This window comes from Malania oleifera, chromosome 9 (genome assembly GCF_029873635.1).
Source record: "Malania oleifera isolate guangnan ecotype guangnan chromosome 9, ASM2987363v1, whole genome shotgun sequence".
Lineage (NCBI taxonomy): Eukaryota > Viridiplantae > Streptophyta > Magnoliopsida > Santalales > Ximeniaceae > Malania > Malania oleifera.
The window spans coordinates 56,971,510-56,984,621 of record NC_080425.1 but is presented as its reverse complement, the minus strand read 5'-3'; the positions used below and the strand labels follow the sequence as shown (position 1 = coordinate 56,984,621).

Genomic DNA, 13,112 nt, shown 5'->3' with positions numbered 1-13,112 from the left:
TACTTGGATGGTTCTGCCTTTTTTGAATGAAATGCTTTATCTTGCTTACAAAAGGGCAAGAAATAATTCACATGGAACAAGGTGACATACCAGAAGTCATAAAAACATAATAGAATGATAAGAAGTTTCCAAAGAAAGCATGTTCATTTCTCTTCGTACCACACACCATGAGTAAATCAACTTCTCATAAGTCCATGACAATTGCTTTAGCTAAAAACATACGAAAATAAAATTTTGGGTCTGTTTCTTATCACATCTTTTTTTTATTTTCTGTTTTCCTTTATGTCCAGTGAAGAAACAGATTATGACAAGTTTGCTTACATTGCCAATTTGTTATTTCTATTGTCAGTTTTCATCTATTTTAGCAAAAACTTAAAACTAGATTTTATGGTTTTTGGCATCCTGTTGTCATAAGAATACTTTAATATGCAGAATTAATTTTTGTGAATTACGTCATTCATTTCATGTAACTTTTAATTAAAATTTTAAAAAATGCCAATGTGAATATGAGATTTAATTAAAATAAAAACACCCATAAAATTTCTATTCTGAAAAAAATAATAATAATAATAAGTATTTTTTTTAAAATTACAATTTTCAATTTTCATGTACAACAAGATTGTTCTTGTAGCACTAAAAAGTGATTTTAGAAATATAATAATTAGGTAAATAACAATAATAATTTATATTTTTACTATAATATTTTTAAATTTTAAATTTTTTTGTATTTTAACTATTTAAATCTTATTTTTAATTGTTATTTGATTCAAGGGCCAAAACAGAATTCGCTCAATCAAGTTTTAAATTTTTATTAGTTTTGTAAATATTAATCAAAAAGGCTACTGGTTTTCAGTTCTTGGCTTATGTTTTTTATTTGTTGTTTTCATAAATTTTTTACACTAATACCAAATGGCCCCTTATTAAATGGTTTTACGATAGCGCATTTATTCATATTATGATGGCAAATACATGGAGTGACTGGAAAGTCAAATTTTAAATGTTTTTTTTTTATAAATAACAGAAGATATATTAAAAGAGAGAAAAATTAAAACCTAAGCAAGAAAAAAAAAATCCTGAAGAAAAAAAAACAAAATAAACATAAATACGAAAATAAATTAACCAAGAAAATCCTTTCTTTAAACCCTTCCCACTGTAATTCACCGAACACTTCAAGTTTGCTAGTTTCCTTTAGCTTTCCTCCCTTTTTTTTTTTGGATAAACAAAAATTTGTATTAGAAGAGACAAGAATGCAAATCAGAAGAATAAAAAAGAAAAAAAAAATAGAAAGGAAAAACCAAGGAGAATAAGAAATCCTCCCTTTACATCAATAGAAACTAGTCACAAATATCATGGCATAAACTGGAAAAAAAAACACTCAATGAAGCAAAGCCAACCAATCCCGCTGCAAGTCTTCCAAAGAAGCATGACAAAAAGAAAAAAAACATTTGCTGATACCTGCAGCAACGCAAGATAAACCACTATATTCCAAAGCAAATTGTTAGCAGTGGTGACACTTTTGAAGATTCTAGCACTCCTCTCCAACCAAACACACCAAATAACAGCCATAACAGTGCATCGACACAAAGCTTTCCTATCCTATCCTTTTCCAAAACCCCTAAACATAATGATATAAAAGGCCTTCAATGTGGAGTGACAAACCAGTTTCCTCTGGCCCTTCCTTGCCTTAGTTTTACCGCCATCTAGCCAAATTTTGTTTCACCCACAATCAGACATCTAAAGACCCAATTTATCCATCAATTCTAAGCTTGAAGATTCTTCCCAGAAATCTCCTTCACGGAAGTTGGTATAATCCCATCCTTAACCATTTGTTTTTCATCCATACCAAAAATGTCAATTCCCTCCAATCCTTCCATTGGAGGAGGAGGCACATATGTTCAATTTTCAAAGCCCAAGCATATTAGATGAATCAAAATCATGACCATCCTGTTCACAAATCTTGTCCAAAAGCAAATCACCATCACAATCACTAATGTCTTCAATGTCATTTTCCTTTTTTTTTTTTTTTTTTTGGCAAATACTAACCCTACTAGTAACACCATTCTGAAGAATTGGCTCTTCCAATATACTTAAATTTCCACCCGCATCTCTCTTTAGAACTTTTTCTGTTATCTCATCAGAAGTGTCTCACTTTTCTTCAAACTATTTTACTCGTTTCAAGACCTATTTGCACTGTCTTCAGACGAACATAGACTGTTTGACCCTGAACTTGTCAGAATTTGCTTCCTTACCATTAAATTTTCCCCCCAAAACAACATTGTTTCCCTGAATTTTGACCTTACAAAAGTTCTATTTTTTTATAGAACACCCTCTCCTCCTCCTCCTCCTCATCCACAGCAGGTCCACTGAAGGTCCTTTCTACTACCAGAATTTACTCTGCCAATAAAAGAACAGAATCGGTCAATCAAACTTCAAAAATTGTTTGCCTCTTCCCCTCTAATTCTTCTGGTACTTCTGCTTCTTTCTAGGGAAGGAGGGAATACACTCTTGGCCATCAAAAGTTTGCTTCAAAGTACTAGCATTGCAAGGTCAGGTTTGAGCAGAGGTTATCCTTCAAAGACAACATACCTACCGAGTCCCTTGGCTGCCTACAACAGTAAAGGGAAGAACTCTAAGCTTGATCAATTACAGGAATCTCTTGAACTCCCTCATTCTGGGCTCCAACTGATAGCAGCTCCTGCTCCAGTTGAGAAATTCCTTCCATCACATCTTTCCATAAATGCTCTGTTATTGATCCATCACTCTTTGTCACAAGCCAAGCTTGTTCAAGGGATTATGCTTGCCCAGTGAATGTTTTCCTTGTGTGCATGGGATGGGTTACCAACATGTAAATGGCAGTATAGCTTTTATGCTTTAAGTGTGTGCAAGACTTGGTGTAAAGTGGGGGTATGACTCCTTGGACAATTTGACGTTTCCTAGTGCCAGAGCTAAAATAGCATACAAAGCTCTTTAGGGGAGGGTGAGTGTCACTAGTCTTGTAAAAGCCACTAGCTTTTGTAAACATGTTTTGTCTACTTGCCTTCCTTGCTAAACACTCGTTGCTTACAAAAGGGTTGTTAATGAATAATATTGCTTCAATGTTTACCGCTTGCTTGCCATCTACTTTCATGACTTGCTTACTGTTTCTGCTTACTTTACATTCAACTGTTGTGAATGTATTCTTATGGTAAACCGTGGTAATCTTTGGCTAACTAGTTAAGCAAGATTGCTTTAGATAGTGCCGCACAGCCCTTCAAAAGGTATGAAATATTCAGCCCATGACACTCTGAGATGAACATCCCTGGTCTTTAGACGTATCCCTTAGGCCTCGGATATTACAAAAGGAAGATTTTTAACTTCCCTTCAACCTTGAACATCACAAATAGAAACTTCTTGGGCCTTATTTAATATCGGAACAGCTCCATGGGCTATTCCACCAGCCTCCTGGGTTGTGTCAGCATTAATCAAGCTATGGACCTGTTCAATACAATGGTCCATCAAGGAAGAAAAAGAACCATCCTTTGTTTCCAAAGTATGCTCCAGGCCTGAATCATTTTTACCATGACTATACCTGCTCAATTAGCTGGCCCAGCTTAGTTAAAAAAGAAGCTTCTCCTTTTTCAAGTACCTTGCCCAGGTCCAAAATGAAAACCAAAAACCCCAGCCCAATATTTTCACCTCATCCAACCCAAGAGCAACCCTAGACATCTCTGCTAACCTCGCCAGCCCCCTCCATAACCCCCTTGACTGAATCTGCCTCCAACCAAACAACTGAGGCTTCCAGCAATGAATTCTCATACACCACCACAATGAAAACAGATCTGGTCTTTCCCTACCATCACACCCAGACTCCACGTCTGAAAACAGCGTTGCTAACTTCACCTTCACCATTCTTCCCTGTCATTGCCACCTGACTCCACAAACCAAATTACTTATTTCACCTTTGCCCCCAGATTCAGGACAGAATTCCTTAGCTATCTTGCAGAAACTATTCGCAAAGCTTCGCCACCCCTTTTGCACCATCTGGGACAAACACCAAAAATGTCTTTCCCTTCCACCCAACCCTAGCTCCAGAAACTTCCCCACCTTTGTTAACCTAATCTCCATCCAGCCAGACAAACACCCCAAGAGCCCCTTCCCAAATCAACAAGCCAAATAACAGCATCATTAAGAAATCTAACCCACCTATTGCACGAAAGATTGTTCTCAAGCATGAATAGATAAGGGAACTCCCCCATCTTGTCCAATCACAAATTGGAGGTCTTCCTTACAATCTGAATCAAGTGATTTTGCACCTCTCATCTATTTCTGTCGAAACCACAGTTCAAACCTTCATTAGAGAGAGAGGAAAGTTTTAAGAGGAAAATAGAGTGCTTCTCACCCCCCAATACTGGAAACCTCAATTGCACCATGATAGTGGTCCCCTGTTGAATGAGATTTGTAAAAATTTGAATTATGCTTCCCGTGTTTTAGAGGAAATGTAGAATATTTCTTATATGCCCCCCTATTACATTTTTAACAAACCAACTTCCAAGATGAGTGAATGCTTGTTTTTTTCTTCTGCAAACAACTCAAACCAGCTTTAGTAAAATGACCATAACATTGTCTAGACACATATATACCTTTCGAGAGGCACCTAATTTGCCAAGAGAAAGTCTCAGATTTAAGCCAGTTTTGACTAAAAAGTCACTAAGTTCTGTCAGTGTAGTGGAGTAGTTTTCTAGTTTGGTAAGTTGTGTTCTTTCCCATACTATATTTTGCTATCGTTGTAGGTAGGTAGCTGAATGAACTAAAAGTTTGAATAGGGAGGCTTGAAACAAGAAGCATCTTTTGCTGCAATTTCTCTCTTCGTTGAATGAATTAGTAGGTAAGGCCCCATACTCTTCTACTTCTCTTTCTAGTGCTCTTGTAATTTCTGCAATTTTCTGGCATCTCTTCCCCATGGCCTCACTATTTCATCCAAACAATGACATACAATGGTTGCTGGCCTTAGTTACTTCATATTTTACATACAGTTCTAAAAATCTATAAATCTGCATGCACAGGGGGGAAAAAAAAAAGAAAAATTCAAACAGACAAGACAATTAATTTTAAATGTCTAGTGTTTGCCTTTACATGATACAAGATTTACAGCTTCAAATCAATTCAGCAATAGATGATAGCATTGCAGAATATTGATCATTGCAAAACAAAGATGGAATGATGAGAAGACTAAAACATATGCACAAAACTGATATCATACTAGATTCCTACCTTCCAACTCTGCCTGCAATTCGGCCATGAGATTTTGAGGAGAGGCGACGAGTATAATGAGCTGACGCCCCAAAAGAACTTGTGCCAAACTGCAATAAATTCAGAAGGGACTCATGTGCCAAAAAAAAAAAGCTTAAGATCTCTGCAAAGACAGCAATGGACTCAAGTTGAAAATGAACTTTAACATGCGCTGCTGCCAAGAATAAAAGAGAGACTGCCTCAAAATATGGTGTAATAAGCTCAGAGTTTCACTTGTTTTTCAAACCTTCATAAATCTAGACAGTGAAATTTGTTTGTAAATCAAGCTTAGAACATCCGACTGTCTAGCTTCAGATGCAAAAAATCTTATTGTCATTCTCTTGCAGTAGAATATCAAATATGACAAGCTTCTAATGGGGAATTGCCAAATGAGAAGCGTCACCCAAAGTTCAGCGCTAACAAATTCCACAATACTTGATTCTCTCAAAATAGATATCCATTCAAAAGGGGGGCAATTTGCTTGATGAAGTTCCCCATAAGGTTGTGAAGAGGTATCTTTATGCTCAAAAAACCTTGTCATATTCCCTCTTTTTTTTTTTTGGCTTCTCAACAGCAGCCTATTTTTAAACAAAGCTCATCGCATGCACAAAATTGTTTACACTAAGCCATTATATTTTTTATAAAAAAATAAATTAAAAAGGAACAAGATTGGCCATAACATGGTAATTGACCCAGATACGCTACATGGATCATAAGGAAATAGATAAATGTTTGTACTATAAATATACAACAGAACTCAGTAGGCTAAAATGATAGAGAAACAAAACATGAAATTTTATTTTAGTAGTTAGCATCAGAAGGACAAATTATACTGCAGCAATTCAATAGCATGTATATTCAACTAGAAAGTAGCATAGTTGTTAGAATCTTACAATTTGAATCAAATCTTACTAAAGAATCAAAAAACAACAGGAATCTAGTGATTCACCCCATGAATATAATGAATACATTGGTTCGCCTAATTCTGATCCAGTCAGACAACTGGTTGAAAACCCAAAAACAACCTTTTTTTATTGGTTAACAATTTGCCTTCTATTCCTTCTCTAGATTGATTCCATGCTAAAAACAGAATTTTAAGTCTTCTATCGCCTCAAAAAACTATTCTTAGCATAGTGTTAAATTGATTCACCCATGAATCTAATGAATCAATTTTCACAGTCAGACCCAACTGGTTTAAAACCTAACCTTTATTTTTAATTGCTTTGTTACACAATTTCCTCCCATTCCTTCTCAAGGCCAGTTCTGCTCTGAAAGCAGAATTTTACATCTTCTGTTCCCTCACAGAACCATTCTTCACTCATGGAGTACAACATTCTGCCATGAGAAGAAAGAGGGAGTAAGCTAAGGTGGTACTCACGTTTCGCTGTGTAGTTAAGATTAAAAGGTTGGTTCTTTTTAGTAAATTGTCCAATTATTTATAGCTTTTGCTTAAGTTAATTTTTTATTGAAACTTTTTTTATCATTAAACACCAAAAGTTCAATGTTCTTCATTTTTTTTTCTTAATTCCTTCCCTTAAACAACATAATGACTAGTTTTTTAATTAATTTTTCTTAACACCTTCCCTTATATTTTATTGTTTGTGAAAGCATACACATGAAATATGATCTTATTTATTGTTAAAATTTATATTCATTTTACTATTTTTTTGTTGTATGTATATCAATATATGCAAGTTTACATAGAAATGATTTTGAAAATTTGTACCGAATCTTATGGTTCGATGTGATTCTCAAATTGGGATTTCAATTCAAGTTTCAAATCTCAATTTGACAACCATGAAGGGTAGAAACACCAATAGGGATATCATACATCCTACGGATTTCAAATCTAAAAACGTTAGCATAAAGCACACTGCCAAAAATTATATCATATAAAGGTACAAATTTCTAATTTCTAAAAGCCAAAGGGTTGGAATCACATCAATGCATCTGCCTGACCTGACTTGGACGCTCGAAGGGGCATATGACATCACAAGAAGCACAAGACACTCATAGGGCCCTTTAGTGAAAAGCACAACTTTTTCCAAGTGTGTTGTGGCATTTAAACTGGAATTGACAACATGTAACCCATAAAAGATACAAATAAAAAACAAAAGCACCCATGTTGTACTGTTGCTGAGCAATAGTTCATGTGCCTTGAATACCGAACTCAGACCCACTTGGTGACCTGCTCTAATATTTTGCCTATATTTTGGAAGAAAATCAAATCAAGACAAGAAGTCTGTTGTGGCATGGAGGCTTGGGCAGAATGCTGCCCAACCCAATTCTGTTGTTTGCTGATGGTAATGTGGTCTTCCCCCCATTTTAGGGTGTTGCTCCTGTTATGCAGGGATTTTTCTTATTCAGTTATATCCTTTTTCTTTTCTCGGAGAGAGTTTTGTTAGATTGGGTATTTTGCGATTTAAGGTTTAGACAGGCAACTAAGTAAAGCAGAGTGTACAAAAAAAAAGCACCAAGAGGGTACCAAACCAGGTACAACAAATCATTTCCAAGAAAAAAATAATCAACAAAATTAATAGTGTACTCTACATTCCCCTCACTTTCAACACAGTACCAAAAATATAATTAAAAAAAAAATAACCATTCATCAGTGATTTTCTAGATCCTCAAAATCTCACCTATTTTTCCCCTCCACGCATTCCAAAATATGGATTTTTTTTGGGTTGGGGGGTGAGGTTTAAAGACTGACCGCTTCAAAAAAAATTTGAGAGAAGTTCCAGCACCCAATCTTGCACCTGTCTTTCAAAATACACATTCCAAAAGGTTCCACTATCCACGGTGAAAAAAAGCAAGATGACACCAGAGCTTCTTTGTCTTATAAAACCATGAGGATACCCTGAAAAATAGATTTTAAAGGCTGAAATATACACACCATCTACCCTTCCAAGATGCTCTTTCTTGGCACTACTTTCCATTACGGTAGAATCTCTGCCATCTCTACCCCTGACTTGTGAGCATAGACCAGTTGCGAACCACATAAACTTGTGCGTGTTGCATTTTCATCTCTCTATTTTCTTTAATTTCTCTAGTTTTCATTTTCTACTCTAAGAACTCTGTCAATCTAGGTTTTTCCATAACAAGTATGCCCATAAAATGTGCAGAATTTTAATAGAAAAGGGAAAGAAAAAAATACAAAGGGAAGAAAAGAAGAGATCTATGGTGCCAAGTAGTCATAAAGAAAAGGAAGGCAAGGAAATTTATCGGATCCCAAACAGATACAAAAGATTTCTCATCCTAAGAACACTCCTCTATGTTCCTTTCTTCTCAATTAAAAAAGAAAATAATGACTAAAATAAAAGGACTACAAAAAATAAAAACAACTAACACTAATATCATCAAAGGAGAATGATGGGCTCAATGATGCATCATTTTTTTTTATCGGCAAAAAAGGTATGCATTAAAGGGCATCAAGGGGATGCCAACCCAAAGTACAAGAAATCAATCACCCTGTAGGGTGTCACAGAAATCAAAAATTACATTAAACTCATTTGCCACAAGCCCACTATGCCAACTAGTAGCTGCAGTAAACCACTGCTCTTTGCTGAACTGAAGCATCGAGATTGAATTTTTGAAAACCCTTGTTCCTCTCTTTCCAAGCACAACAGAAAATTGCGAGAGGAATGAGAGACAAAGCCTTCCTCTTTTCCTTTGTTGCCCAGATCCCTCTCCAAGCCCAGAGTTCCCCTCCCACGGATCTAGCAGTAACCCACCTTTGTCCAATAAGAGACAAATCCACATTCCAAAGATTTGTAGTCCAGGTACAGTGGAGAAGGGTATAGTCATTGTACTGGGTCAAAATCTTATCTTAAGCTGCTTCCCAGGTTTTTTAAAAAAAAAAAAAAGCAACCTTATTTGGGGCAGCTGTCTTCCATAATCGAGACAAGAGGATTAAGCATTGATTGATTCCTGAATAAAAAGTTTCTTGTAGGAGGATCTGACAGTTAAGACCACCTTCTTGTCCAGGGACCAAACAAGAAGGTTGAGTGTTTTGAGGCTGGATTTTGTAAGATGACAGTAGAAATAAGTGAGCTGGTGAAGTTCCCAATCTTCCACATTTCTATGAAAAGACATATTCCAGAAAAACCCCTGTAATGATGCTTGAAGATGCTGACTAGTCCGAGCATCTCTGTCACAAGCAATGTTGTAAATGGCTGGAAAAGAGACACTGAGAGCCACTGGATAGAGCCACACATCATGCCAAAAATAAATTGTTGTCACCATCCCCCACCTGAAATCTAATAAAGGAGAAGAAGTCATTCCAGCCTTTCCTAATGTATTTCCACACCCCTACGCCATACAGTCATCCTGGGAGGTCCATCTGTTGTGCTCAAGCCCATATTTGATAGCAACAATTTTCCGCTAAAGGTGATCCTTCTCAGTCATGAATCTCCAAAGCCATTTTCCGAGAACGGCTTTATTGAATATGCAAAGGGACTTCAAACCCAAGCCACCTGAACTGATTGGCTGTTTCACCAGGCCCCATTTCACTAAGTGGAATTTGAGTTCTGCCTCCCAGTTCCCCGAAAGGAACCTCCTTTGAATCCCTTCCAGCCTTTTTCCAACAAAAATGGGGAGAGGGAGGAGGGACATGAAGCAAACCGAAGGGTTTGTCAGGGTACCTGAGTCTCCCTCTTTTTGTCAAGAAGTTCCTTGTCCAATCTGCTAGCCTTTTCTCAAACTTCTCGATGATGGGGTCCCAGGCTCCTTTTTCTTTAAATCTAGCTCCAGGAGGTGCCCAAGGTAGCTGAAAGGGTGGGATCCTAATTTGCATCACAAGAGCAAGGAGAGGTCCTCTTGATCTGTCACCAATGGGAATGATTTCACTTTTCCAAGATCGACTTTCAAGCCTGAGACAACCTCAATAGCTACTAATATGAAATGCAGATTAAGAATATAAAGAGGGTCATCCTCACAGAAAATGATGGTGTCATCTGCGAACAAAAGGTGAGAGACCTCCAAAGATCTTCTATTACTGCCGACTTTGAGGCCTTTCAGGAGTCCTCTGTAAGTGGCTTTTTCCAACATGAGACTCAGCACCTCCATCACCATAATGAAAAGGAAGGGAGACAAAGGATCCCCCTGTCTAAGACCTCTAAAGGAGCCAAAGAAGTCAGAGCGGCACCCAACATGAGCACTAAGAAGCTTGGAGTGCTTTTGCAGTGGGTGATCTAACTACACCATCGCTCCCTGAAACTTTCTAAGAAGATAAAGAAGAAAGTTCCAGTTGACATGATTGAAAGCTTTCTGCATATCAAGCTTACACACCACGCCACTTCTCCTTCCTCTCTGATGGGAATTCACCACCTCTTTAGCAATGAGGGCTGCATCCATGATCTGTTTTCCGCAACAAAGGCATGTTGGTGCTGCCAGAAAACTTCCAAAATGGTTTTTTGATCCTTTTCAAGGACTTTAGTAAGAATCTTATACATGCTCCCCACCAGGCTGATTGGACGAAAGTCCTAGATGTTAAAAGTCCCATATTTCTTCGGAATCAGGGTGAGAAACATGGCGTTAATGTTGCACAAAATCTGCCTGATCTAAAGAAGTCCTCAAAAATGCCGATGAGGTCCTAATTGAGCTAAATGATGCATCACTCATAGTTGCACATCGTGAAAGAAAAGCTATGTGATGTAGGACAAGAAGCATGACCTTGAGAAGATTCATATTGGAGACTACTTAAGAAGAATTGCATTGATAATTGTTGGGTTTAATTAGTAGTTTGTTATGTATTAAGTTTAACTAGTATAGTATTATGTATATTTTGGGGCTTGTTTGTAGTATTTGTGTATTCTAGGGGTATGTTTGTAATGTAATGTAGTTTTGGGGGTTTTTATGTAATTTCATGTGAGGATGCTTTCTTATTAATAGTGTGTAAAAGCCATGTTGTGAGCAGTTATTGATGAATTTGAAATGGAGTTGAATGTGAGGTTCCCCCCCTGGTATCTCCTCTCTCCTCCCTTCCCTTTCTACCCCCCCCGGCGGGGGCGTCCTCTTCTTCTCTTCTTCTAATTTTCTCTCCTAATTCTCACAATTCTCTCTATTTCTGATTTATTCTCTTCTCCTCTCTTTGTTCTGATCTCCTGTTCTGTCCCTAATCCTTTGCTGCCCAGCAGCATTCTGCCCTCTTTCTTCTTCTCATTTTCTCTTCTCCCTCTCTTCTTCTTCTTCTCTTTAATTCTCCCCCACAACTCTCCCAACTCTCTTTCTCATTTTTGAATTCTGTTGCAGTCTCTTGGCAGTTTCTGTCCAGCAACTCCTCCAACCTCCCATCTTTTTCTTTTCTCTCCTTCAGTTTCTTAATTCTCTCTCTCTCTCTGAATTTCAGTTTTAAAAAAAAAAACAACTGAAAAGCAGTTCTGCAGTTTCTTAACATTTTCTGAAATTTCATCTGTGTCCCCATTTTTCACAAACCACCTTCCAGACCCCTTCCTGCAACACCGCCCTTCCCATTGAAAACAGAACACCCTGAACCCCTCACCCTCAAGTTTTCATCGCCATCCGACCACCAGAGGAACACCAACACGCCGGCCAAAACATTTCCAGCGATCAGCTATTCAAAAGCCCTATCCTCCTACGTTTTTCTCATCACACCACCAACACCATTGTATTCCTCATTTATTGATCACACTTTACCGTAAAGTTGCTGCCGGAGACACAAGCGCCCCACACGCCGGCAACTGCTACTCAGATTCTGCCAGACTTATCTCCTCCTTCCAGATTCGCGAGAAATTGGTTTCCAGCTACGAGAAATTGGCATTTTCTCCACAATATTTTGATATGCAGCATGGTATTTTGGTCACGGACACAACATAATGCAAGCAGGTGTGATAATTTGACATGGAACACTAGAAATTGAAGAATTATTGTAACATCAGCCCTTTGGAGCATGGAGTGTCACTGCCAGCAATAACAAATCAGTTTGCATCACTGTGTTTGTGAGTTTTCTTTGTGAATTTGTTTCATTTCAGCACGGCATCAATATCAAAGGTGAATAGAGGACAGTTTTTGAGAAATTAAGAGCAAGGGTTGTGGGCAAATTGTGTCAAGGCTTTTGATGATATATATTTGCAGTATATGTGAATAAATCCAGCAATATGGTGACAGCTTACTGGAAAAATGAATGGATTTTGTCATACTCTAAGCATAATATCAAGCCACTCCCTTTCTTAAGTATGGGGAAAAATGTATGTAAATTCATTTTTGATGGAAGATACCCAATGAATGTGATTTCTAGAAACAGGAGTTATTCATATGCAACTTCATTTGGAACCCTATCCAAAGCCTTATGACATATCTTGGATTGATAACACTAACATGTATGTTTATGAAAGATATTTGATTCCTATTTAAATGGGCGGCTATTTTGATAATATTTGGTGCCATATCATACCTATGAAGATTGGACGTGTACTCCTTGGTAGGATGATTTGGGGGTGACTCAAGGGCTTGAAGATACACATGTCTTCCACTATAATGGGAAGAAAATCGTTTTGAAGTCCGCTCTACCAATTAACCATGACAAAAAATCAATCACATTTACTCAACTTGAAAACACTACAAGCAAGGAAATACATATGTTTGAAGAAATCCAAAGTCTTTCAAACATGCCTATAGTTGAGTTTGTCATCCCTGATGTGTTCATTGATATGCCAATTCTCAACCGAAGTCTATGGTGCTGCCAATGAAACATGGTGTCTTGTCTCATTCAAGCACTAGCTTTCAAAGAGTCCAAGTTTGCTTCTCCCTTTGATCCTCCGACATTTCAAAATTCAAGGCCGAATTTTTTTCTAACAAGGGGAGAGTTGATGTAGGACAAGAAGCAA

At 37.4% G+C, this 13,112-nt stretch overlaps 1 protein-coding gene across 1 annotated transcript in view; it reads right to left on the bottom strand.

The window, feature by feature from the left end:
* The window catches only part of LOC131163697 (chaperone protein dnaJ 13), a 93,203-nt gene that overhangs the window by 56,110 nt on the left and 23,981 nt on the right, over positions 1-13,112 (bottom strand). Inside the window, exon 6 of the mRNA XM_058120374.1 lies at positions 5,251-5,339. Coding sequence (XP_057976357.1) covers positions 5,251-5,339 — 89 coding nt within the window. The remainder of the gene's footprint in view (positions 1-5,250; positions 5,340-13,112) is intronic.